We start from the raw sequence: 27,713 nt of genomic DNA on the forward strand, positions 1-27,713 counted from the left end.
CAGCAGCTCTGAGCTGTGCGTCTCTCTTTGGCAAGGCCTGTTTTTATGGTTTCGGGCTCACTCTAATCCTGGCTGTGAAGAGGAGCCCCCGTTTCCCCTCTGGGCACACCTGGCTGGCACCATTCAGAGCATCCACCAGATATTCTGAAATGGTTGCAGAGGTACCAGGAAGCAAAGACATCTAAGCTGGAAAGTCCCAGCACTTGGGGCAGCCCTGAACAAGTCTGCCCAATTTTGTATAAATACTTAGACAGGCATGAAATGAATTTTCTGGATGTCTGGCTTTTCTTCCTATTGGCTTCTCTCTTCATTTTTGCTGCTGCTTCCTTTTTCTTTTTTCTTTTTCTGCTTTTTCTTTTTTCTTTTTCTTTTTCTCTTGCTAATTCGGATCCAACCAGGTAGCAATGCATTTTCCAGGGAGCCTTTTTAAATAGTTTCTTCCATAGTCTAATTTAGTGGAAATGCAAGCTGTTTCAGCCTGTTAGGATCCAAAAAAATTTTTAACAGTGTTCCCTTTGCATATTTTGAAGTTAGATGATAATTCCTTGCCTTTGATAGAATTGACCCAAATTAGAAATTTCTCAGGTTACAGATACTAAACGCGGCAGCTCCCTTTTTCCCTCCCTTTTTCCCTCCCTTTTTTCTTAATAAGGAAGTTTCTAGCCCTTCTGATTGTCCCTCTTTCACACACAAGACGGCCCTTCTGGCCACATGAAGCCAAACGGAAACACTGACAGCAGAGGTGTGAGCCCCATGGCTCTCAGGGCCTGGTTAAGGCCAGCTGACCAGGAGCAGCCTGCCCTCACCTCTACTGCCCCAAACACACTTTTTGCAAACACTCAGGCTTTCGGCTCTGGTCTTTATCTTTTTAAGTGGGTGGCAAGGGAGCCTGCTGTTCAGGTCTCTGTGTCGGTGCTGCCCCACCAGAATGCGGTTTAACAGAAAGCAGAACTTCTTACATTGGGATGTCAGGTCCGCTGACTAAAAAACGCACAAAAATGAACGCCAGCAAAGCATTGCTAGTCCGAACTTGGGAGGGTACATACCTCATTGGAGGGGATAGAGCCTGAGATGGAACTTAATGGCTTCCCTGAAAAATGTTTAAAAATGCATGTGGCTCAATTCCATGTGAACACTGCAGCAGTCAAAATAAACTGGACCTGTCAGTAGCCAGCTCAGAGAGAAAGTTATGAATAGACTTATTTTGTAAGGTTGTCACTTTACACGCCCAGAAAAACCAACCAAGGGTAACGTCGGCTCCCTCGGCATTGATTTTGGTTAAATCCCTGCCTTGAATGACCTCAATTTAATTTGACTAGTTATATGTGAGTTGTTGCTTTTTCCTGGTTTTCTGGAAAAGAAATTAAAAATGGGGGCTACGCAGATGTTGCCCCCTGCACGGAAGGGCTGAGCACGCTGGTAGAAACCAGTCCCGGCTTACTGAGAGCAGCCCACTGGCTTCTGAATGAACGCCTTGTTACCTGGAAGTGTTTTCAATATAAAGCTTGGCGTTAACCTGCGAAGCCAAGAGAAAGTATCGGCCCTTTCACGGACAGCTGCTGTGTCCCGTATACCCCTGGTAGTGTTGGGCTGAGCCTGCACCCCCTTCAGAGGTGATGGCTCCCCCGATTCCTGGTTGGAAGGACTAGTCCACTTCGTCTAGCTCAGCCCAGCAAAGATCCCCAACGACGATGACCGGCCTGCCTGCCCTTCCAGAAGTCCACCCTTAACGACATGGGTAATGTCGGATTTTGTGTGTTTCCTCCCCTGCAAAAAAAAAAAATTATCCAGGACATGTTCTTTTCAGTCTTGGCAGATGGCCACTTAGCCAGGCTGTCAAGCCTCACCTGATGTATGGGGCTACTACTCCAAATCCTGATTTCTAGAGTTGGAACTAAACCCAGATCCCAACCCACAAAAGCACAGGTCTGGGCACTCTAGATGTAGCCTCCCTGGAGAAGCCCAAGCCACCCAGAGGTACAGACAGCATCCTTTTTAATCACCCCCGAAGGGAAGGGCCACCCCATGCCCACGGATGCAGTAATAAGACAGCGCCATGTCTCAGGGTGAAGAGGTACTGTGGGTTCTTCTGCGGCCCAGGCTAAAGGGGGGGGAATAACCTATTTCATTTTATTTTTTTTTCCAGTTCTCTCAGGCCAGGCACACCACAGCCCTTTGAAACGATCTGTGTCCCTTACCCCACCCATCAATGTGCCAAGCCAGCCTCTAGGACATGGATGGATGTCTCATGAGGACTTACGAGCTAGAGGACCCCAGTGCCTCCCCTCCGATCATGCCCCCCTGTCACCACAAAGCAGTGTAGCCTCTTCAGGAAGTGGTGGGAGTGAACACTTAGAAGATCAGACCACTGCTCGTAACACATTCCAAGAAGAAGGTAGTGGTATGAAAGGTGAGTGACTGCCACTGGCAACAGAGTCCATCCCTTTATATGGAATCAGGAGGGTGAGAAGAGAGATAGGCAGTGAAGAGGAAGGAGCCCCCCCCACCCAGGCTGACGGAGCTGACCGCGGAGGAAAGGGCTCGGATTCCCCTTCCAGGGCTTCTTGCCAAAACCTGGGAAGAGCAAGAGAGGTCAACATCCTCTTTTTTTTTTTTTTCCGAATGCAGTGACTTGCAGACAATTAAATGTGTCACAGCTGGCGGTGATAGCATCTACTGTTTGCATGTACGTTCCTCCGTCTGCCCTGTTTGTAAAGACGCTGAGCTGCTCCAGCCTTCTACCTCACTGCTTTGGCCAGGGAACCGTCGATAATTTAGCAAAACAAACCACAGGATCTTTTTTCAAATCTCTCTTAGTGTACAATCGTAGTGTTGCTTTCTCTCCTCTCTCCCTTTTCCTTTGATATCCAAAGAAGCTTGCAAACCCTTTTTCTCTGCATCTGTTTAAGGGACATGAAAAAAATACCACTGAGACTCTCTGACAGTGTTGTAAGCCTGATAGCAAATTTGCATACAGGTGATAAAGGCCTTTTGTGCAGCATAAGTAAATGTTCCTACATTGCCCTGTAAATCTCTCCTCTTCTAAAGATACTCATCAGGAGATAGAGATTTCCAAATTACCCATGGTAGGTTCAGAGAAGATACGCACATTCTGTAGTTTCAGATGCAAGTTGTTCAAGGGCTGGGAAGCCCTTAGGGAAAGATGCTCATCAGAGACACATTAATAACAATCTTAGATGGAGAAACAAGAGCTAGTCGTGCTCCTGGGACTACGATGCTGAGGGGAGGCTCTGAGGGTGCCCTCGTTGCTGGCATGCATAGTCCTGAGGTTGTGCTGTTTCTGATCGTACCCTTGAGAAGAACCAGTGTTGACATAGGAGGCTGTGTACTGAGTTTCCTCCCCACCACAGGAGCGTGGCACAGGGAGATGCCCGCCATTGCCCAGGTGCTGGTTGTAAGTGAGCACCAGGCTGAAAAATGGAGCTTGCCCACCAGGGGACATGAATCTGACACAAAGACACTTCCCTGGAGCATTCCTCCCTCCCAGCTGCTCAGGCCAGCATCCTCCCAACCCACCACAATCTGTGGTGGATACTGTGCTGAGTGCCCAGAGTGGGTGGGACACATCTTGACGTTTTCCTCTCTCTGGTGATACAAATGGGTCATTAAAGATGTTTAACAGGCAGCAAAAACAATGGCTCCTTTTGGCACGGTGGGGATGTGTGTCCTCTTTTCTTTCTCTTTCACAGTTCTCGGGGAAATGTGTCATAATTTTGGAGACCTACCAAAACCCATTTTTCAGTTTATGCTACATGGTTCTGTGTTCAAGCAGCTGAGCCCCGGGGGATGAGTAGCAGGGGAGGCTCAGCCACGCTTGGCCCAAGAGGGGTAGAAGCCATGGTTACTCAGGACTAGCTTCTTGCCGAGTGAAGTGGAGCATCTGGACAAGTGGAGTGTCTGGACAGATGGTTTCCAAGAAAGCTACATGCGGTTCTAATTGGTAACTGTGGGAAGGAGGCCTGGCCTTTACGTTGAAGGACTTGGAGGGTCTTGTGGGAAGCCTATTGTTCTCCAGGACACAGGCCTCTCCAGGAGGAATGCTGGGTCTGCTGTCTGCTTATAGGAGCTTCGTTATCTTTTTTCTTTTTTCCTTTTGCTTTCTTTTCTTGGTTTTCTTTCTTTGTTTTTGGTTGTGAAGCCCTCTGTATACCTTAGACATTCTCCCAAAGCAGGTAAATGTGTGTTCATTGCATGCTGGCCTTTCAAGGTGAGAAATGAGTCATGAGAGCAGGCTTTTAAAGAGAAACGAATGAGAGAAAAATGGAATAAATGTCCTATCCCTGTTTTAGAATAAAAGCCAAAATATTCCGAAGTTCAAGGAACATGGCATATATCCGCTTCTTTGATTCCTTCTTTTAGAATTGGTGAGAATTGTCCCCTCAGAGCTTCTTCGATCTGAAAATGATACAGATAAGATATGATAGCCTAGATTTTCTTTATAGGCCCAAGGCATGTGGTCAGAAAACAGGCTCTTTGGTGACAGGACTAAACAGAGGACCCTCTTCTGTGTATATCCACCTTCTGCTGACCTATTGAATGGTCCTTCTCCCAAAGTATACAGTCCTTAGTGAATTAACTGGCAAAACCTATTTGAAGGAAGGAACATAATAGACGATGAGGGTTCTATGTGTGGGAAAAGTATATTTGCAGTTCAGCTGGTAGGTCAAGCCGTAGAAACATCCACACCTGAAAACAGCATCATTCCAGAGTGTCGGGGCCAGTGTTTATGCCACCCGAATGCCCCTCCCCCACTGCACCTGGCAACAGCTTCCCTCGAAGGCCACCCCTGAGGACCCCCACCATCAAGCGCTGCTCAGGATGGCCTCCCAGGAGAGCGCAGAAGCAACCCTTAACAAGCCAGTCCTAAGAGTGTGTCATCCGATTCCCCTGTCCAAGAGCAGACACCGGTTTAAATTTCCAAATTCATTTGTATTTTTCTGAGAAATGAAATCTGAAATCAAATGAAGTGCTTTTAAAGAGAGCTAGCTCTTCCTCTTGGATCCATGTCTCTTCCTTTCTGTGACCTGGCCCTTTGGCAGGAGTGTCGGCCTTTTAAAGCTACTTTCTGGTCCACCTCAGGATGCCATCATCTAATTGCTATTTTCCTACTTTTTAGACACCCAGTTTACGAGAACAACAAGGAATCTGTAGTAGACTTTGGAGGAGTTCCAAGTCTCCAGGGGATGCATGTCAGCCCTCACCCCACACCTTGGGGAAAGAATAAAAATTCCCGTAATGGAGCTTAATTTAGTGTGAATTCATCTTTCTTGACAGCAGCTGTGCGTACTTTGCCGAAACGCTGTATTCATCCGAGGCTTCCTTTTCATCCAGACAGATGAGCCAGGTTTGGCTACACATCGTCCCTTAGGAATGTGCCTCTTGGGTCCAGAGTGGGAAATAAAGCTCACAGCCCAGCATTCTTGCCCTTTTTATTTTTCACAAACATCCATCTCTCCCTCTTTTTGTCTTGGTGTCAGCGTTCCCTGCCAGGGATTGTCACTAAGTTCTCTCCCAAGTAGACCAGCTCCTGCTCTCAGAGGATTAACATCATCTGCCTGCTTTGCTTTGTTTTTCCTTTTATAGTAAACACACATCCTGAAGGTTTAAGTCAGCTCTGAAGCACAGAGTGGATGTCCCTGGCAGTAGAGATCTCAAACTAATATCTCAGGCTCAGGGAAGCATGGGATCAGCTACTCAACTAGAAGTTAATGAACAGAAGTGGGACACTGAATGGTAATATGGAAGTTTCCCCTTCAACATGCCCTGTGGAGGCTACTAGTAATACATGTTTGGACGGAATAGACTGATTGTGGTTTCTAAATTCAGTTGTCCTTGTTCCTTGCAAAAGCTTCACTGTGACTTATCCCAGGGGAAAGATTCTTGATTCTAAGTTGACACTCAATTCTATTCTTCTCCCCTCCATATCACATGAGTAGAATGTGCTCTCTTACCCCTTTGCTCATACAAAGCCTCCAGGTGGCCAAGAGGGGAAAAAATGACATTCCCATAAATTCCTGAAAGGAGAAGAAAATAGAGAACAGAATTTCATTGGTGGGAGAAGTACATCTGCCCCTCCTATTAGCATCATGTCTTCAGAAATTTTGTATAAACCCAACACCTAAAGACTTATCCGAAGGCAAGGGCTGTTCATGAGTTATATGGCTGTTCTATGGGAACAGAGACGAGGGAAGAAAGACCGATTAACAGGTTTCATTTTTGTCCTCAGCAAGTCAGCTGCCTTTCTTGAGCCCTTGCTGAGAGAGGCTTTGGACTGGTTATTGGGGAGACAGAGGTGAAGGAGATGGTCCCTGTCTCAAGGGACTCACTATCATGCGAGCCACAGAGACCTGATGCATGTACACATCTGTGAAAACATCTTGTCTCAGAGACTTGCCCTGGGTCGAGGCAGGCAGCAAAGAAGGCCCTAATTCAAAGTGGAGGGAAGTCAAGGAAAGTTCCTGGAGGGGGAGAGGCCTGGAGCTTCAGCTCGGAGCAGGATTACAGATTAGCCAGATATATAAGGTGAGGGAAGGGCATTCTATGCAGAGGGAATATTATTCGTGAAAGCATGGTTATGAGACAGCTTGACCAAGTGCATCATCCGATGGCTTGTGTGTTAGGGGCACATGGGAACAATGTCTGGAGAGGGACGAGCCGGATGCTAGGCATTGCAAAAGATTGGAGCTTTTGTCCTGATATGGAAGGAATTTAGCAGCAGACTGACCTGCTTAGATTTACATATTAGAAATAGGACCTGAACAGAAGAGTGGGAGACATACCAAAGTAGGGGAGGGGCAGGGGATTCTGGATTTGGAGGCCAGCTGGGCAGTGGGGGATGTTTCAGTACCTGAGGAGGAAAATGAATTTGGACCAAGCCGAACAAAGGAGACAAGGTAGCGTGTTCGTGGGGTCTTCGTAAGATAGACCTGAGAGAGCTCTGAATTGAATTGCACTGATTGAATGTAGACGGGGATGGAGCATGAGGAATTTAGGACGACGCCCAGCTTTTTGCCTGGGACATCTGGGTAGCCCGTGATGTCATCGACAGCAAGGAGTAAATCGGAAAAGAAACAGACTGGGAGGACAGCGTGCGGCCGGCTGAGTGTGGGCCCCTGTAGAAGATTCCAGTGGAGGCGCGCCAACCAGGCCCACAGAGCACCATGCTCTCCCCTGGCTCAGCCTCCCTAAGAGCCCTGGCTCCCCTCCTCACCTGCACAGTAAGCATTCTGCCTCCCTGTGGTGAAGTTCATGTGGGGAATTCACTAGACTTCTGGCTAGTAAGGCCCATAGATTTAGTCTCCTAAGACTGAGAAGCTCCATGATTTTCTCATTGCAGTTGTCGGTGTGAGAGGGGTAGAGATGGGGGGTGGGGTCTGTTTCTCTTGAGATGAGCTTCAGCCTCACCATTATGAATGAACATTGGCTGGTATACTTATGAGGTATGGCACTACGTTAGTATAAAAATATAGGGGTAATTTAAACTTACATTGTTTGCATATAGACATGATAAAGGTAAAAAAGAAACCTTTGGGTCCAGTAACCTTGATAGAAACATAGCGATTAAGAGCGGAGGGAACCATGAAAATAGGCTCAGGTTTTCTTTTCTAAAGAACCTTTCTTAGATGAAACTTATGTAAACTTTTTTTCTCCATAGCAAAGGAAATATATTGCCTATTCTGAAATAGCTGGTTTGGGGTTTTGAGCTGTAGACCTTTGAACTTCTGCCTGTCTTAGAATGAGATGAGGAAAACAAAATATGGAGAAGTGTTATTTTTGTAAGACAAAGGAACCCATCAGAAACCTTTGTAAGAAAGGTTGTGAATACAGCATTTCTGAGGGTCATAAGGATGTGAGTGATGACAAAGGAGCGACACAGCCCCTTGTGTGGCTGGGACACTTTTCAGCATGGCTGTCATGGGAACAAGTTACTATTTTCTGAATGCTGACTTTCTAGATGCTGTCTCGAATCCATCTAACTTAAAGGCCAGGATTTAGTAAACTTACTTCCCTTTCTTTATTCCCAAATGCCAACATACGACCTGTGTGGATAGGTCCTAATGGGCTCAGACTTGTGCTCCCTCTTTTCAGATAGGCTGAGAGGCCCTGATATCTTTGAAAAGTAAATCCCCAGGATTCCCCCAAATTCTAAAGGTTGTGAGACTTACAGCTGCTATTTCTTACAAAGTGTGTGTCTTCAGCTAAAGTGCTTTAAGGACAGCTGTCAATGTGGAACCCAGCTGCTGTTGATGCAAAGCAGGCTAAGAGTAGAACACCACTTACGGGTGTCACAGCCGATGGAAACTGGGAGAAATTTAGTCCTTCTGTTTGTATCAAACACTTCAAAGAGGGTATTTTACCCAAACTCGACCATCTCTGTGCCTTCCAAGACCCACACATGCTCCCCACAAGCATGGAAGCCGGAGGCCACCATGGACACGTCCCAGGATGGTGGAGCCTGCTCCAGCTCCACAGGGACCCGAGACCAAGGCACCTTCTTTCTTTTGCTCAGGGGCTGGTACAGAATGGGGCTGTTCATTCACTCTGGCCAAAAATAGACAGGCTTCAGTTATCTTAATGGTGCTGCTAGACTTCTTCATTTTCGAAAGACATGTTTTCCTTCTTGCTTCAACCCTGAAGAGTTAGTCCCTTCTTGCTCCTACATTGGTTCTTCTCCCTCAAAGACCAAGGATGTAGTCATGTCTTGGAGAGAGAGAGGGAGTTGTTTGAGATTAGCCTGGCTCTCCATGGCGAATGGGAGTTGCTCTTCCATTTGCAGGTACCAGGACCACCACAGTGAAGCCTCTTGTGGAAAAGGCGGCTGTTCGTGGTTCTGTCTTCCAGGGATGCCTTACTCCCTATACCCTTTACATCATTCCCCATATTGAGCTCTTCTGCAATATTGGTTCCATGTTTCTCTCGTGCGGGACCTCCTTGTTTGTGGGGCAGGTGCTGCATGGCCTGTTGACCTGAATGATATTTGCAGCCATTCCAGCAGCAGGCATTTGAGCAAAGCAGCCCAAGTTCTAATTGGAGCCCAGCTTCTGTGTGAGCTGTAATATGCACCACAAAGCCTCTCGGGGGCTGATTTATCCAAACTCTAAAAGGTAAATAGAAAGCGTAATTGGAAACTTGACCCATTGGTAAAGGCCAACAGGTAGACATACCAGCGTATAAAAGCTGGGTGAAGCACTATTATCAAAAACGCCCATGAGAAGATAAACTACCGTGGACTGCAGCAAGACGTAGAGGAGCTTCATAAGGATGGACACTGTGGCATGGGAGCCCACTGTCCACACATGGATGGCGCTGCTTTCTCCCAGAAACTTCCTACCCTTTGCCCTTGTCAGTTTCCTTCATGGGCTTCTCTTCCCTCACCTTCCCCTAAAAGCCTGGTGCTCCCAGGGCTCCACCTTGGCTCTCCCCTCTTCCCTGAGTAATCTCACCCACTTCCGTGGCTAAAACAAGTACCATGTGCTACTGACAAGGAAAGTGGTTCTCCAGCTCAGCCCCCTCTTCAGAGGTCTTGACCAGTTGACTTCTCCACCTGGATGGCTCAAAGGTGATGACACTCAGCTGACCTAAAGTGGAGTTCACCATCTCTCTCCTCTTACCCCAAATCTGATGCTCCCCTGTACTTTCCTACCACACCTACTCAGAGGAACCATTTTAGGCTCCTTTCTCTCCCTTATTCCCTGTACTTCCTTAACCTTCAAGTGCTGTGGATTTACATACTATCCTTCTCCTCTGCCACTGCCCTCCTGAGCTTGGATTCATCTCCTGGCCTCCACTCCCACTTCATCCAGCCCAGCCTTTACATCAACAGCCATCATCATTCTTACATACTCGTCTGATTGTGCCTCTACTGCTCAGATTTCAACAGTTTCTCATCACCCAAGCCAAGGTTGACTCTCCTTGGTTCGGCATTAGAAATCCCAATCATCTGACCCTTGCCTATTTGTCCCGTCTTATGTCTAAGCTCTTCTCTAGAATTCACCCAAGCCTTTGCTTGGCCTGGAATGCTCTCTTGCATCTCTGCTTTGCTTATGCACTGCTCCTGCTTCCTGAGATGGCTTCCTCATTATGATCTGCCCAGTGACTCCCGGACCAATGCTACTGTGAAGCAATCCCACTCCCCAAGGCAAACCCAAATGCCCATTGTTCTGTGCCCATCCTCCCCCCTCCGCCCCTGCCCCCGCAGAACTTTGAGTAGACTTAGCACTTGTCCTGCAACTTTTATAATTTTTTTGTGAGTTACCTGTTTTTTTGTATTAAAAATTCCTTGATGGCAGGGCCACGCCTAGCCCCCATTATAGGCATTCAATAAATGTTGAGTGAGCAAATATCAGGATTCCCACACTTGGCAAGGAAGTCAGTTCCAGCGTGTAGTAAAATCATCTTTATCTTTCTCACACTGCATAAGAGAATAACTTTCTAGTCTGGGACCTCCATTGGCATGTCCGTCAGAAACAGCCCAGATGAAGTTAAATGGCTGCGTACCAGCCAGAGGCAGGAGCCCAGGCGGCATGCATGCTTTCAATCACATATCAGCCACTCCAGGAAACACCCCTATTGGTCTGTGTCTTCCAACCATAGGCCTGAGGTTATGTTAGCTGGTTCTCAGCTTTGCATCCAACCACGTAGTATCTGGACCATGGGAAAGGAACTGAGCTTTTAGTTAGAATTCGTCCCTGGCCAACATCTTACAGAATCTAGCCTCCAAGTCATTGGAGTTCCTGGCTTCAGAGGAGTGAAATGGTCAAGGCACTCAGTTCTCTGGTGTGTTTCCCTCTTAATGGAGTTTTGTTTTAATCCCTGGCAAAGGAAGGTGCCTCACCGCCAACCAGGGGGTGAAAGGTTAGTAAACTACGTTCTTAAGAACTGGGATTTCCTCTTCTTTGTTCATCAGTTCACGTTGCAGGAGGAGATGGCACATGGCACTGAGCTAGGAACTGACCCTCTAGGAGCAGGTTCAACATGCCTACCCAAGGCACATATGGCCAAGAAGAGCTTGCATTTCTCCGGAACATAGCCAGAAATAACTCTTCAGGAAGGCCTAACTCACCATGTTCTAAAGCTGTGTAGGAACCTTTTCTGGGGAAACGACTCCCAGTGACCTACATTTTGATTAAATGAGTGAGGCAGGCTCTTCATCCCTCTAACCAGGGAAATTCTAGTTGTCAAAATACCTTTATAGAAAGGAATGAGTACTGACTGGACTGAGACTTGCCAAGCCAAGATTTGCACCCCACTCTCCCCGACTCTTAAAACACCGTATTGTCACCTTGGCTTATAAAGCACCCAGTTTGCATCGTGATTTAGTAGCTTGGGATTCTATTTGTTTTATCATCAGTGGATTTTGCATGATTAAGCTGTAGGGCACCCAGTGAAAATTTAGCCCATGAAGTTGCTCCATATTCTTTTATGACAGATTGTACCCAAGCGTGGCATTGGGTTACCCAGACTTCTCTGAATCATGATCACTGAGTTTTCTGAGCAGCTCCTTGGGACCTTTCAAAGATGTAAACAACAAACGTGAAACCTGGTGATAAAGCAGTAACATGTCAGTGGCCTAAAAGCCAGAGATATATCTATTTGCTGCTCACTCTGTGGAAGTATTAGCATTGTTTTAACAGCAACAAAAGCATGACAGAGAATCAAGTCTGGTCGAATAGTTCCAGGATGTCACCAGAGGCAAGCAGATGTCCTGAACTCTTGATCCAACCACAGCTTGAGTTGAGGAGGATGTGAGGATTGGTACTATGTGTCTGGGGAAGCCCTGTCTCTTGTGGTTAACAATGGTCCCAGAAGGACTCTCCACTTGTTGCAGTAGAATGAAGGGCCTGCAAGCACAGAGTCAAGTGACTTCTTGCCTGAGATGACTGAGTCTGTTCTTAAAATGCCATTGGCCATCCAATTCTGTTTCTCCAGAAATTCCTCCTCTTCGGTCTTCACATTACTGCAAATCAAGAAGTAACCTCACCAGGCCCACTCTCCCCTGCTATATCTTTGAGTTTCAGGTGATCGCCCCATACCCACATTCCCTAAAACTAGGTTGGGTTCACCCAGGTGGCAGGGCCTGATAATCAGAGTAGGCCAGGCCTCTTTAATCAATCCCTGTTACCTACTCTAAACATTAAAAAATTAGAAGTTTCCACTTATTTTGTAGTGTTTGTGGACTCTGTCAGCACCTCAGAATAAAGCACTTAGTGATAGATAGTATCTTGCGATCAACATGGTTAGTAATGGATAATAATTCATAGAAAGCATGAATAATGTTTATCCAGCGCTTCAGCATTTCAAAGACTTTACAGTCACTTGTTTATTCAGCCTTCCCACTGATGGGCTATTTGGTCCTCATTCTACAAAAAGTTGATACAATGTAGGAAAAATCTGGGAATCTGGCAACCTGGCTCTAGTCCCTATTTCACCACATAGTTGCCCTGTGATCTAGATTTAATGACTTAATTTTGCCATCTGTAGAATGAGCCGGGGTGGGGGAAGATGATTCTAGAGACTTCTCAAAGATCCTATCAGCTCAAAAACCCTGACTTTAAAAGAGCATGGGCAAGTGCTTTGTTTTGGTTGCACTTAGCAAGGTAATCATTCTCCTGTGGATTTTCAATACAGTTACTGTTTAATTTTCCTAAATCTAGAATCCCAAATGTAGGAATTATTTCAGATGTGCTTTGGAATTCCCATTATCCCATAGTCTAGGCAATCTTTGGACCTTTCAAGTCCTGATATGTGGTTGACATACGAGGAGAAGGTCAAAGACACCTCCAGATACATGACTTAGCTAGGAGAAATGGTCCGCAGACACACACACACACACACACACACACACACACACACACACACACACACACACACACACACTATGTGGTCGTTTTAGAGTGCAGGATGCCCTTACTCCCCCTGGGGTATAGGACGTCCGAAGAAAACTCAGGCTGAGAATGACAGCAGTTCCACCCATAGGGAAGGTGCTGCTGCCTGGACGTTTTCCTGTCACCGTGGAAGTGGCAGAAACAGCAGATGGGGATCTGCACTAAACCTAGAAAGAAATTATCCTGAGGATGAAGACTCATCATATGTAGTTTACGTTCTAAGTCATTTCTTTCGAAATCAAAAATGAAGTAGTCTGGCTAAAGCAGTGAATCCCTGACATTGTGGGGGTCATGAATCCCTCTGAGGATCGTATAGAAGCTGTGGATGACCCTCTGCCCAGAAAAGCACCCATGTATTCACAAATTGGGATGTAATTTTAGAGAATTGCCGTATGCTCTGAAGCCCATGGACCCCAAGTCAGCCGCCCCCTGGTGTAAAGAGTAAGGGAGCCCAACAGTGGGAATATCAGAACTAGATCAAGACTTCTAAGTCTGTAATTTGCTGACAAAATTAAACAAGTAGTAACATAAAGGTTTTTTTTTTCTTTCGTTTTTTTCCCTCTGACCACCACCTTCTTTTCCTTTCTCTCTTCCCACATCTCTTGTCATCTCTTCTGTTTCCCTCTGAATTTCTCTTCCCATCTCCTGTGCATCTCGCACCACAGATGTTCCAGCCTGGTTAAAAAGCCTCCGCTTGCACAAGTATGCTGCGCTTTTCTCCCAGATGACCTACGAGGAGATGATGGCCCTCACTGAGTGCCAGCTGGAGGCTCAGGTATGTGCTTGGCTGGCTATCCCTGAGAAGGTACCCCAGGTGGAATCTGACGTTCAAGTCCAAGGCAGGCCTTGTTTGAATCCATACCTGTACCCACCTAGTAGCTTGCCTTGTTCTAGGAACTGCCAGGTGCTGGCCAGCATGCCATGGTGAGTAGGGCTGGTTTCTTGCCTTCAGGGTCCAGTAGGAGATGGGTAACCACAGGGCAAATGAGAGTGAGGAGGAGTGATATGAAAAAGAAATAACCTAGGTGCACACTTCTAGGGGGCTAGGGGGGAATCAGAAGAAGTACATTGACCAAGGCCTCAAAGAGTCCGTGTCCCTGCTTTTGTTTTCCTGGGCCCCTCCCTCTGTCTGCCCGGCCAGGACTGGTTTGGAGGATGACAGATTGGTTGTGTATTGTCCAGTCCGGTTACAAATCACTTGACTTCTAGTAGTTAGGAAGTCGAAGCACCAGCTCCTGTCTCAGACCTTCCCCAACGCTTGTCCAAAAACACATTCAGACTGGTCTTAGTTGGAATGGAGAAAGTTGTACAACATATTTTCTTCTAACCACCCTAAATAACATAGGACAGCCATCGAGCATGGGATTACCCCAGGTCTCAGATGTCGGTTCCCTCTGTGTGCCATAAAAGGACAAAGTTCCTCCTTCCCTCTGTGGATACCGAAGCCCAGGCCAGTCAGCAGAGCCCCTGAAACTAAGCATGTTTCCTACCATGCTGTGCTCGGGCAAATAGATCTGACCAATGTCTTTGTTTCCCTTGTTTAAAATGCTATCTGCCTGTTTCAAATTGACCTCAGTTTCCTTTGAGCGGTGATTTGAGAGAATTAATGGTCTGAATGGGCTAATAGTATTTCCCCTGCAGGAAGAGGAGATTATACCATTTGGGGCATGGCTGGTCTGGACGCAGACCTCCCAGCAGATCCTGGTTTCCCACTGCATATTCAGTATCCACAGTTAACCTCTGCAAGCCTGGCTGAATACCAGTATTGAGTTGTAAGACAAAGCCCAGAGTCACTGCACATTCTCAGAGAATGAAAGGCCCTAATTTCAACTTCCTAACACTTCTCCCACTGCTTGTTTATCTCGATCACTCCTTGAGATCCCCAGGACTGATGAGAACCTCTTCTAAGAGCATTCTTGTGTTTGGGTCAGAGTTGAGAAAAAAATCTCAGTCATCAGTTGTTCGACTTGAGAAAAAACAAGAAATAATTGACACAGAGGGCAAAGCCAGAGGCCAGCACAGACTTTTCAGAGTAAAAATTCACTTGAACCCAAAGTCAAGGCTAAAGAGAAATATGCCCCCAGTGCTTCATCTTAAAGAGTGGGTTTAGACATCATTTGAGTCTTAGTTTTCCTCAGTAAAGGCAATACCTCTGGTGTTCCCATCTTTAAGAGAAATTTTATGAATATTTGCAAGAGTCATCAGAAGTTTACATTAGAGACCTGATTTGAGAAAGAATCTTCTACTTGGAAATTTGCAGTCTCTCTGGTCAACAAATGTCTAACTGAATCAATCCTTGCGCTCACCACTGATGCACAGTTAAGGAGATAAAATCCATAATCCTAACTGTGAATCCTAATCCTCTATCTGAAGTGATGACTGAAATATAGGTTTAAGTTCTCTATTCTAGTTTTCCTTATGGAGAACCAAGAGGGGCTGCAAACTGACAAAAACTAGCCTGTGTTGTCTGACACCAGGTGAGAACTGCACTGGATTTCATGTCTCCTCAAGATGGGTAAACATAGGAAAGCTTTGAGAAAGCAATGCATATCTCTGTGTGGGGTTGGAACCTTCAGGAAAACTGCAAGGGACCAAAATGATAAAACCTGGACACAAGGAGTGAGTGTATGACCTAAAAGTGATCTTTTAAGACTATGAAGAAATTTCATGCTGGATGGGATAATTGGCTATTTCTCATTCTCCTAAAGGCCACAGGCAGATGTGTAGCCAGATGGAGTTAAAGTATTTAGTAAGAAGAGGTCGATGATAATGGATATTGAGGAGTTATAATATTTAGTAAGAAGAGGTTGATGACAATGGATATTGAAGAGAGAGACAAATGGATATTTACTAGTCTGCACACATGTGGGAACCAAGAAGGCAGTAAAGTGCTAAATAGCTTCCAAGAATCTCTAAGCTGATGCTGAAAAATATGTTTTTAAATATAACTTTTACTTCATTATAGAATGTTACCAAAGGTGCAAGACACAAAATTGTCATCAGTATTCAGAAGCTCAAAGAGAGACAAAACCTCCTGAAGTCTTTGGAAAGGGTAAGTTATTACCGGGTGATGGACCCCTTCCACCTTCATCGTGGGAAAATAGGCCAAGGGAGATTCTCAGTTGAAAGTGTCATCAGCAGGTCTTGTAGAGAGTATCATGCTGTTTCCTTACCAAAGTCAGAAAAAAATGAAATGATTTTGAAGTGACGTTTCCTGGTTATACATGCTTCTGTGTAATCTAACCACTGAAATGTACTTATTCCCTGCATCCAGGCATCCCACAACTGGCCATCCCAGAGCTCTGAGGAAATGTTTTATATATATTCCCTTCTGCCTTTTATATGTTTGTAGAGATGAAGGAGTGTTCAGCCCACAGTTAGAGGCTGCAATCTTGACACATCAGTGTAGCGAACATACAGATGTGCTTCATTCCTGCTGTCCACCCAGGGAAGGATCTTATTTTGAGAAAAGCTGCCCCCAGAGTGGCAAACACCAAGTAAACCCCAGGCTTCAACAGAGAGGATCAAAATCATTTGACAGACAGGCATGGTAGGCTCTCCAGAGAAACATTTCAGACATTAACTTACCAGAATGGGTCCCTATGACTCTGATAGGAACCCTCTCAAAAATGCACAGTGCTGAAAAAGAGTTTATTCCATTATTAAAAGCAGTTTATTCTCTGCTACCATCCCTTTTTGTGTGCTGCCTAAGCATGTTCTCTTCCTATCATTGTATCTGGAAGTCACCATAGTAAGGATGTCATTTTTAGGGCTTGGTGACTTTATGAGTTCATCTAAGGTCCTAAAGAGAGCAGACCTTGTGAGCCAGTGCTTCCTCGGCCCCGGTGTGGAGATCCTTGTATACTGCTGTCGGGAGGCAGTTGGGAGTGGTGGGTGGGAAGGTACTGATATTTGCTGCCTTCAGAGCTTGAGTTGTAATCTCTTCCAGTAATCCCAGGGTGCCTTTGGAAGGGAGCAAAGTATGGAGGTAGGTGAGGCTAAAGCAAGTTTTGTAAGCACATAAACATTTTAATGTCATGGGAATTTTTTTTACCTTATTCACAAGGATGTGTGACAACATAAAATTATGCTGAATGCATATCTTATAAAATATAAAGTAATATGTAGTTACAGAATATACATCTTTATAAGGAAGGTGGGTTTTTAAACCTCTGGATGGATAGATAGAGGCTACTCATAGGCGCCTCCTTGATGAAAGGCCTGTTCTTAATTAAAGTGCATCACAAATGACAAGTAACCTATCCAAGTGACCTTGAAGTTGTTGTTGTTGTTCTTAATTTTATATCAACTCCTTTACCAGGCAGTTTGTCTAACGGAGTGATTACTGCCGTTTTTATATAACTGTTCTCTTTGGGAGAACATTCAACAGGCCAGTTTTCTCCTTATCTGTTAAAAAGCACAGAAAACATTTTACATAAGGATTAGATTGCTAAGCATTCTGGTAAAAGAGCGATGTTTTCCGCACTTATTTCTGGAGCATCCTTCAAGAACTCATCCATATCCTCTTGTCACTGAGGATATGCACCCACCTGGGGGACAGAGATGGAGCTGCTGTCGGCTCCACTCCATGCAACGCTGGACCAAATCAGCACGTGGAAACACAAGGGCAGCAAGGTGGCTCGGGCGGCCCTCACGTGCCACTGACTTCCTATCTAGCCTGTCATAAGTCCGTGACACTTTCTGTGTCCTATATTTCACACCTAGAATAATGTTGACTCCACACAAAGACCTTCTCCCTGGGTCACTGGACTGGGAATGTTAAAAAGATGACAGGGCTTCCCTGGTGGCGCAGTGGTTGAGAGTCCGCCTGCTGATGCAGGGGACGCGGGTTCGTGCCCCAGTCCGGGAAGATCCCACATTCCGCGGAGCGGCTGGGCCCGTGAGCCATGGCCTCTGGGCCCGCGCGTCCAGAGCCTGTGCTCCGCAACGGGAGAGGCCACAACAGTGAGAGGCCCGCGAACCGCAAAAAAAAAAAAAAAAAAAAGATGACAGCTGTAATACAGAGTCTGAAAGCAGCTACTGGCCAAGCAGAAAGCATGGTGAGTTTACTCGGTGTGACTTCTTTGAGGAGGGAAGCTGTGGACCACCACGCTGGGCTTGCTTGGGAACACCCGAGTCCAGACCCCTGCGAGCTTGTCCCTTCAGGAGCTGATGGCCTGGGGGTGGTAATGCAGCTCTCCTCAGCATCCACTGAGGACTCAGCCCCTGGCCCTGTTCCCTCTTCTCTGGGAGCCGCACCTCTCCCGCTCTGCCAGGGAGAGGGTTGTCGGTAACCGGTTCCCACATAGACCACCAGCGATAGGCTCCAATCAGCCATTTCTCTGACATTCCAGACATCCTCAGCTGATTATGCTGTTGGAAACGCTGTCATCATGCCCTTGCCTCCTATGGCATTCTTACCTCACATAGAACCCAGAGGTTTCTAAGGAGATGGCCAGGACCCGCCCATGGCTAGTTCACAATCAGCAGCCACTGCAGATAAGCTCTAGGTCCAGAGCACTTCTGCTCAGTTACTGAACACTGACTAACCAGCTGATTTGGACTAGATTTCCCCCGTCCACTGGAGGCTCACCGTGAGGAACCGGTGGTTCCCACCCTCGGGGAGCTCGGGACACGAGGTACCACAGATAGATGTGTAGTGGTGCTCTCAGAATCCAGCGTGATCCGCGTCCTCGCTGAGGCTGGTGGGGATGTCTTCCTGGGATGTAACAGACCACTCCACCACGGTGAGGATGGAAAGCAGAGGGGAGCCAGTGCTGGCGGGAGGACTCGCTGGGAATCCGTGGCCAGTGGTGGGCCCCTGAGCCAGGGCAGGGGCCGTGACGGTGGAGAAGGATGAGAGGGTCAGTTAGCGGGAGTCTGGGCATTGGCAGGAGGTGTGGGCTTGGGTGTCATGCCATTTGGGAACTGAAAATAGAGGAGGAGCTATAGTGTGGGAGAAATGGAGTTGAGTTTGGCAGATGCAGTCTGAGGTGCCTGGGGGACACCCAGGCAGAAACGGCAAGTCAGTGTCCAGGAGAACAAGTCTAGAGTCCACAAGGCGAGGAAAGGCTCAGCTGTGGGTCGTTTGTGTGTGGATGGTCGTTGGTACCTCCAGAAGTGTGTGGCGAGTGGTAAGAGCCGAGAACAGACCCTGGGTGGGGAGCGGCAGAGGACATGGAGGGGCCAAACAGCAACAGACCCCCGAGGGTCAGAGAGTGAAGGAGCGACCCTGGAGGGGTCACATCCCATGAGGACTGTCACTGCCCCCTGGAAGTGGCCACCAGCAGCTCACCGGTAGCCGTGATGAGTAGGGTTTCAGAGAGATGGGAGGGAAGCAGAAACCCAAGAACCGGGGAACGTGAAAGGATATCGAGGCTGTGGGGTCAGGCAGTGTAGACTTCTCAAGGTATTTGGTAGAAAAGGAAAAGGGAAGATTAGAATGGTCACTAGGGCAGATTTTCCAGCATTTATCTTTAATAATGAAAATGTTTCCACGTGCTTTTATTTACTGTCTTTTTTCAACTGACTCCCAAATGATGAAGCTGAACCATTCTCTGAGCCTGGGAACCTGGCCTGGAGAAAGGAAACACACACACACACACTCACAGTCACTCAAACACACTCACTCTCACACACTCACACTCACACACACTCGTGCACTCACACACACACACATACACTCACACACACACACTCACACTCACACACACACACTTCTGTGTTCCCGCTGCTCCCTGTCCTGGCAGTATCCTCGCGCTGCATGGGTCCCGGTAACTGTAAGCATCTTAGGGCAAAGATTCTCTCATATTTGTTTTTAGACCCCCAGTGTCTGACAGTGCCTGGCCCATAGGGAGAATACAGTTAAGTAGGTGCAGGAGTGCTATCTGTTGGGTGAGGAGTCCAGTTCTTCTCCCACAGAGAGGAGGAAGAGCCGTGGGAAGTTACATAAGTGCCGGGGCCGCCACTGGCAGCCAAAGCTCTCGCTTGCAGATGACGTGCAACTTGTGTCTGTTACATGCCCCTAGAGAGGCTCTGAACCAGTCTTCCTCCAAGACCCAAGAAATCCAGGCCAGGAAGGCTGGGATCATCAGATTGTAGCCTCCTTCCCACTTGTCGGCCCTGAGCTGTACCTACCTGAGTGGACTGCTGTGCAGGAAGGACCAGCCTTCCCACTTCTGCTCGCACGTGAGCTCCTTGGCTCCACACGGGAGTTAACGGGCAGCTTTGCTTCTTTTTGTGTTCACAACACAGGATTATATTTATGGTATGAAGGATCAGTAGAGACTTGGGCTGCTTCCCTGTTTTTGTCAACATGGAGAATTCATTCCCACAGCCAGTTGAGGGTACAGGATTGAGCTAGCTTCCTTCTCAACTTGGGCCCTCAGTGCTAAGTTCTAGACTTTACTCTGAGGAGTCAGGAACGTAACCGGATGGTCATAGTGCCACCCCGCGGAGGCTGGCATAAGCAGGAGTATTGCCATCTGGTCACAAGCCAGGTGTTGTCTTTGAGACAGTGGCTTTGAAGTCAAAACAGAAGTCAAACAAAGCATGATTCCTGGTTGTGATATTTTCAGAAAGTGTCCAATGTTATTCATTATGTTTATGGTTTCCTTCTTGGTGTAGTTGTCCCCAGTAGAATAAGATCTGAACTTGGGACAAGAATATGCTCCCTGTTTAAAGCAGTTCAGCTCTTAGCATAACCCAGGTCTCCTTCCCCATCACTGAGTAACTACAGAAGCCTTCATGCCATGTGACGAGAGCAGACAAGGTTTCAGTGGCAGTTGACAGAGTATCACAAGTGTGCATTAGCTTCCCTCAGTGGTAGCTGCCACGTGGGATGGCACAGCAGGGGTACATGTGGTCACCCAGAGGGGCCTGCCAGCTCCGCCTGCCCAGCCTGCTTTCATGGGGAAGCCTCATCCCTTCTCTCTCCTCTCCCTTCCCCTCCTCAGTCAGGGCTGACCTTCCACACCCAGGTGCTGGCTGGGCAGCTGGCAGAAACTGGAGGACCTCGAGGCAGGGGTCACCCAGTTGGCACACAGTTTGGTCAGAAAAGGCTGCAGGGGCTCTCCTGGCATAGGTCAGCTAGCTTGCCTCCCTGTGTCATGCCCTGATAGATCACCAGGTCCAAAATGAAGGAACCAGTCACGTGACGGCATCAGACTCTGGGAAAGGGCTGGTCCAGCCCGGGCAGTGGGAAAACTGGGAATGACCAGGAGCGTCCTGACTCACGCATCAGGCTGGCAGACACAGGCTGCAGGCTGGTCTCACCACACACAGCCCTCTCTGCCAGGTTTAGAAGGAAGAGGGTAGACTCTCAGAAGTCTGCCTCTTTAAAAGGAAAATGGGATTCTCTCCCCTGAAATAGGCCGGATAGTGGCCCTGGCCAGGTTTGAGACAGTTCTGGTGGCTACTTAACATTTCACTTCCCTCCGAATCCCTGGGTGCCAACTAGGCTGAGGCACAGTTCAGGCTCTGCTTCCAACCCACGAACAAAGCAGGTTCCCGCCAGCGACGGGGCAGGCTGTCGGTGTTTTGCTGCCCAGAACTGAAACATGCCTGCCCAAGGCTGCGCCCTCAGATTTCCTCTTTCTAACTGATTGATGGGCAGTCTGGGTGTAGAAATGATCACGTTCCATGAGCTTGTGTTCCTTGATATCATCAAGCAATTTTTCTTGGTAAGAGAGGATCCTTGCTATTCTGGGCTCTCAGAAGATGAAATACTTCATTAGTAATCAGGGCCCTGATAGTCACGGTCCTTCCCGGGTCCCGGGCCGAGGTCTCCTGCGTAAGCATTGGGCAGCACTGTGGCAAGGCAGGTCCACCCACCACACCAGGGAAGACCCCCCAACCCCTGACCTCCAGCCCCAAGCATCTGAGCCTGTTCTGCGCCTCTGTGAGCGTCTGGCAAACAGATAGATGTCTATCAGAATCAACTTTCATTCCTTTTTCTAATAAATAATGCCCAGGATATAAAACTCTATGTATAGGAGGATCTAATTTTATTATATAAAGTCATGTATGTATTACAGACAATTATATACATTACAGGCATACCTCACTTTGTTGCACTTCACACATACTGCCTTTTTCTTTTTTCTTTTTAACAAATTGAAGGTTTGTGGCAGCTCTGAGTTGAACAAGGCTTTTGGGGACATTTTCCCAACAGCATTTGCTTATTACTTCATGTCTCTATGTCACATTTTGGTAATTCTCACAATATTTCAAACTTTTTCATTATTATTATATTTGTTATGGTGATCTGTGATCGGTGATCTTTGATGTTACTATTGCAAAAAAAATTATGACTCGTTAAAGACTCTGGTCATGGCTAGCATTATTTAGCAATGAAGTCTTTTTTTTAAAAAAAGATTTCTATTTTATTTATTTATTTTTTGGCTGTGTTGGGTCTTCATTGCTGTGCACGGGCTTTCTCTAGTTGTGGTGAGCAGGGGCTACTCTTCGTTGCGGTGCGCGGGCTTCTTATTGCGGTGGCTTCTCTTGCTGCGGAGCACGGGCTCTAGGTGCGCGGGCTCAGTAGTTGTGGCTTGTGGGCTCTAGAGCGCAGGCTCCGTAGTTGTGGCGCACGGGCTTAGTTGCTCCACGGCATGTGGGATCTTCCCGGACCAGGGCTCGAACCCGTCCCCTGCATTGGCAGGCAGATTCCTAACCACTGTGCCACCAGGGAAGCCCCAATAAGTATTTTTTAATTAAGGTATGTATGTTGTCTTTTTTAGACATAATGCTATCGAATATTTAATAGACTATAGTGTAGTGTAAACATAACGTTTATATACAAGAGAAAACAAAAAAAATTTGTGTGACTTGTTTTATTGAGATAACTGGTTTATTGAGGTAGTTGGGAACCAAACCCGGAATATGTCCAAGGTCTGCCTGTATAGTATATACAGCTCTCATCTCATGTAGAAGAAATTCTTGCGTCCCTGCCCCGGACTGCTGACTCCTACACTCAGGCCCCCTTGGCTCTTGGACCTCATTTTCCACCCCCTCCCCTCCCCCACCCCGTTCTACCCCAGCTTCCTTGCTGTTCCTCACACACTCCAGGCTCCCACCTCAGTGCCTATGCCCTCTGCCTGGAGCGCTCTTTCCCGGGAACCTGCAGCTCAGGCTCAACTGGGTTCCTGCTCCAATGTCACCCCGTCACAGAGCTTCCCCTCCCAGCAGCCATGCCGTGTGCCTTAGTCTCTAGCGTGACGAATGTTCATCTCATGGCAGGATGTTAACTCCCTGAGGGAACCCTACTGGCCTTCCCGCCGTATCCCCATGCCTAGCCCAGTGCACAGCAGGTCAGAGCACCCAAAACATACTTATAGATTTAACAAAGAAGCACATAACACTGAAACCTGCAGCTTTACAAATATTAACATCATCACAACCACCTGATGAGGCAGGTCCTACTGTAACCTTCATTTTATCCACAGGGAAACTGAGGTACAAAGAGGTTAAGTCATTTACCCAAGGTCACCCAGCAGTGTCAGAATTCAAACGCAGGCATCTGTCCTAGAGTCTGTGCTTTTAACCACTGCCTGTGTTGCCTGTATCATGCGCTGAATGAAGGTGTGAATTAGCGTGTTCCTTCATCTAAAACAAATCACACGCAGGTCAGGAAGCCACCATGTGACCCTGTATAACTTTGTTATACAGCTTCTAAAGTGTGTGAATGTAAACTAAATAAATGCATTTTAAAGAAAGGCATTGAGGAAGCCAGGGAAGGAAATGTACCAAAATCATTTTAGTGATCATCACTAGATAGTGGGATTTTAAAGTGATCATATTTTCCTCGCTATACCTGTATGTATTTTCCAAGTTTTCTACCTGGGCTAACAATAGAATGGTTCAGTTTTAAATGGTTGCTCTTCCAAAGAACATTCTAATGAAGGGGTCAGCAGCCCTGAGCCCTGCGTGGGAACAGCTCGGGGAAGAGGCGGGGCGGCATGGAGGAGGGTCACCCAGTTCCTGACCCTCATGGAGGTCTTCCCCTTCTGACCATCCAGGACATCATCGAGGGGGGCAACCTGCGCATCCCCCTCCAGGAGCTGCACCAAATGATCCTGACTCCCATCAAAGCCTACAGCTCCCCGAGCGCCACCCCCGAGGCTCGCCGCCGGGAGTCCCAGGCCTCACACCCTCCTTCGCTGATGGGCCCGGAGAGCCAGAGCCCCGACTGCAAAGACAGCGCCGCGGCCGCGGGAGCCACGGCCACTGCCTCGGCTGGGGCCAGTGGCGGGCTCCAACCGCACCAGCTGAGCAGCTGTGACGGGGAGCTGGCTGTCACCCCCCTGCCAGAGGGGGATCTCCCTGGGCAGTTCACACGTGTCATGGGGAAAGGTAGGACCCGATTCTCCCGCCTCCCCTTTCCTCTTCTCGACACCACTGACCAGAGCTCCCAGTTCCTGAGGACCTTCCCCAGGGTGCTAGGCGAACTACCAGAGTACATGTCATTAGCCCATTTTACAGACGAGGAAAGTGCGGCCCGGAGAGGTTAAGGTATTTGGATCTGAATTCCAAGCTCTCTGATCCCCAAAGGCGTCTTCCTTCCCCCTGGCTCCCTTCTCTCCCGCTTCCTCAGACCAGGGCCTGCTGGGCCCTGCTAGCGGAGCACTCATTGGGCCTTTGGACGCTCAGGCTGAAGGCAGCCTTCCCACGGGCCACAGAAGGTACCACATCCACGCTGTGTGTGTCTGTAAGGCAGCATAGAATTCCCACATGGTCCTTTGGGTAAGAGCGCCCCTTCTGCCTGTGACTGCCCTGTGCCCAGCCCTTATGCACATATCCTTGACCCTGTCTGACACTAGAATAATTTGTGCTTGATGGGGTATTTCTCAAAAAATCTCGATTATTTTTAAAATGTAGTGAATACCGGTACTTTTCCTTTGGGAAGGGGAAACAAGTTTTTTCTCTTCCACTGTGCAATATTTCAGACCATTTAAAACTGGGTTCTAACGAAAAGGACAGCTGAATCTTACAGGTGCAGTGAGATACTCCGTGTAGTACACGTCCTTAAAAAGACTGAAATCTGTAGAAATCTGGCTCAGAGGAGGTGGTTTGTAGCATCCCTTGGAGCTGAAATGCCAGTAGCTTCCTGGTCAGGGTGGGTCCCGCCACCTTCTCACTCTCCCCCACCCCCAAGTGGGCTCTTCGCTGTGTGGATTAGAGCAGATGGCCCCGTGGGTGGAGGTACAGGTGGGCATGGTTATCTGAGAGTGTGGTACGTTACCCCCGTTCCCTGTGACAAGACCATGTGGGCTCTGCCCTCAGGGGACTCGCAGTCCTCTGACATGGTGTCTTTTTAAAATTTAACTACTTTCAAATAAATTATAAAATTAATTCATGCTCTACATAAAAAATCAAAGCTAAACAAAATAGTGAAAGGTGAAAAATATGCCCACCTCCACCCCAGGCCCTGCCATCTTCGTCCTCAGAGGTAATCACTCTAAACGGTGCAGAATATCCCTTCAGAAACATTATAATCATATACAAGCACATGAGCATCCTTTTTACACACACACAGGTCTTGCTTACATGTTTCTCTGCAGCTTGTTTTTTTTTACATTATATGCTTTCAGTATTTCTAGCAATACAAAAGCACCACCTCATTCTTTTTTAAAGGATGCGTACTATTCCCCTGTGTTCATAAACCATAATTTAACAGGGCCACAATGGACACTGAGATGGTTTCCATGTTTTGTTATTACCAACAATGCTATACTGAAAATCTATGTGAAATGGTATAAATGGGATTCTATGACAGATTCATTATGCAGGATTAGGGAGAGAAAGGAATCCTGATGCCCGGTTTCAAGCTCCATGGCGAGGCATTTTTACTTCTCACTGACGTCTTTGTCCAACCATCTCCACCTCGCCTTCTAAACGTTCCCATCAAAATCAGAGCATCAGGACCTCTAGGATGAGAATAGAATGGGCTACACTAGCGTGGCCATGACCTGTCCGGGGGGTTGTATCCTCCACCTGCAGACTGGCTCTGCTCTGTCTCTACGAGAACTTCCTGAAGTGTGTAGGTGTGCATGTATCAATGTGGGTGTCGCTTTGAGAAAATCACCCTCCTGTGATTGAGTAGCAGGCTCCCTGCTCATGTGCATGCCCACACACCTGACATCCTAAAAGACGTGCCAGCCTCACTCCTCCAAATGAGATGTGCAGCTCATTCATAAAATTATGGCTCTTGCTCTCTGATAAGGGCTGATGGTCTTTAATGCCTTTGAAGTCCCTCTCAAAAGGAACTTCTTTCAAAGACAGGGCTCCGATGCTGCTGCATTCTTCCTCTCCCAGAGTGGGCAGGGTTGCAGAAGGCTTAATATAGAATGGTATGCGTGGAATTAACCAAAGGGGCTTCTGGAGGCAAGGGCCCCTGTGGTGACCAAGCCTTTGACTTCAGTGGAATGAGGAGCCTCTTGGCCTTTTTTGTGAACGTGACATAAAGCCACTGTCACACATACCTCTCAAAATTTTGGTCCTGAAAGGAAATCAGAGGCAGATCTCAGAGGTCAGGATGGGTGTACATTTCTCTAATTCACCTTCCTTTTTTTTTTTTTCTTAATTCCCAGTGTGCACACAGCTCTTGGTCTCCAGACCCGACGAGGAGAATATAAGTTCCTATTTACAGCTCATAGACAAGTGTCTAATCCATGAGGTGAGTAGTGACAGGTTTCACGAAATTGCTTTTTCTCATTGCTTAAAAGTGGTTCTCAGAATTTCTGTGGTGTGATCATTTGGGTCTCCAACACCTTGTGTTTGAGTGGGGGGGTGGTCATTAATAATAGCTTGGCAGAACTTGGCTGTGGTGGCTTCAAACCTAAACGCAGCTTGTGTATTACTCTGGGGTCCAAAGATTCACCTGGACTGAGCTCTGACTTGGGGGCAAATGCCTGAGAGAAATGTCTGGCTCCAGAAGCCTGCCCGAGGGACCAAGCCTGGGGTGGCCGACCACAGTCCTGCCACCTAGCCCCGGGGGTGTGGAAACATTTTCCCTTTGAGCTCAGGAAAATTGGAGGAGGGCGGGGAGAAAAGGAGAGCGTTCAGAAGAAATAATGTGTGTCCGTGTGTATGTTGTATGTGGTTTGGTGGTTATTCTGCTGTATTTTGACTTGTGATTCTTATAAGAATTGTTTTTATTTTTTTAAATTTTTATCAGGGTATAGTTGATTTACAATGTCGTGTTAGTTTCAGGTGTACAGCAAAGTGAATCAGCTATACATATACATATATCCACTCTTTTTTAGATTCTTTTCCCATAGAGGTCATTACAGAGTATTGCGTAGAGTTCCCTGTGCTATGCAGCAGGTCCTTATTAGTCATCTATTTTATATAGAGTAGTGTGTCTATGTCAGTCCCAATATCTCCCAATTTATCCCTCCCCCCAACCCCACTTTCCCCCTTGGTAACCGTAAGTTTTGTTTTTTTTTTACATCTGTGACTCTGTTTCTGTTTTATAAATAAGTTCATCTGTACAATTTTTTTTAGATTCCACATATAAGTGATAACATACGATATTTGTCTTTCTCTCTCTGACTTACTTCACTCAGTGTGACAATCTCTAGATAACCTCCACCCAAACTCCCACTCACCCTTTTCAATGTCCAATCCTGACACTGCTCTCATTTGGGCCAGCAAAAAAACAATAGGAAGGAGAGAAGACAAGAATAGGGGATGGATTTTAGAGCTCATTCATTCTGTAGATACTTATTAAGCACCTAGGTCCTGCCCCTGGCTAGGGAGCTTCCTGTGGGAGGGGAGTGGGTGAGACAAAAGGAAAACAGGTCACCA

General features: G+C 47.2%; 1 protein-coding gene across 6 annotated transcripts in view; it reads left to right on the plus strand.

The window, feature by feature from the left end:
• Positions 1 to 27,713, plus strand: part of SAMD4A (sterile alpha motif domain containing 4A) — a 244,396-nt gene that overhangs the window by 188,150 nt on the left and 28,533 nt on the right. For 4 of the 6 annotated variants that reach the window (XM_082619236.1, XM_082619239.1, XM_082619237.1 and 1 more), the window contains exons 4-8: positions 2,147 to 2,410; positions 13,571 to 13,680; positions 15,871 to 15,957; positions 23,924 to 24,257; positions 26,495 to 26,580. In XM_082619236.1, the coding sequence (XP_082475362.1) occupies positions 2,147 to 2,410; positions 13,571 to 13,680; positions 15,871 to 15,957; positions 23,924 to 24,257; positions 26,495 to 26,580 (881 nt within the window). The remainder of the gene's footprint in view (positions 1 to 2,146; positions 2,411 to 13,570; positions 13,681 to 15,870; positions 15,958 to 23,923; positions 24,258 to 26,494; positions 26,581 to 27,713) is intronic. The other 2 variants (XM_082619240.1, XM_082619241.1) reach the window with 1 other exon arrangement.

Source organism: Mesoplodon mirus, assembly GCF_964341445.2.
Source record: "Mesoplodon mirus genome assembly, chromosome: 4".
Lineage (NCBI taxonomy): Eukaryota > Metazoa > Chordata > Mammalia > Artiodactyla > Ziphiidae > Mesoplodon > Mesoplodon mirus.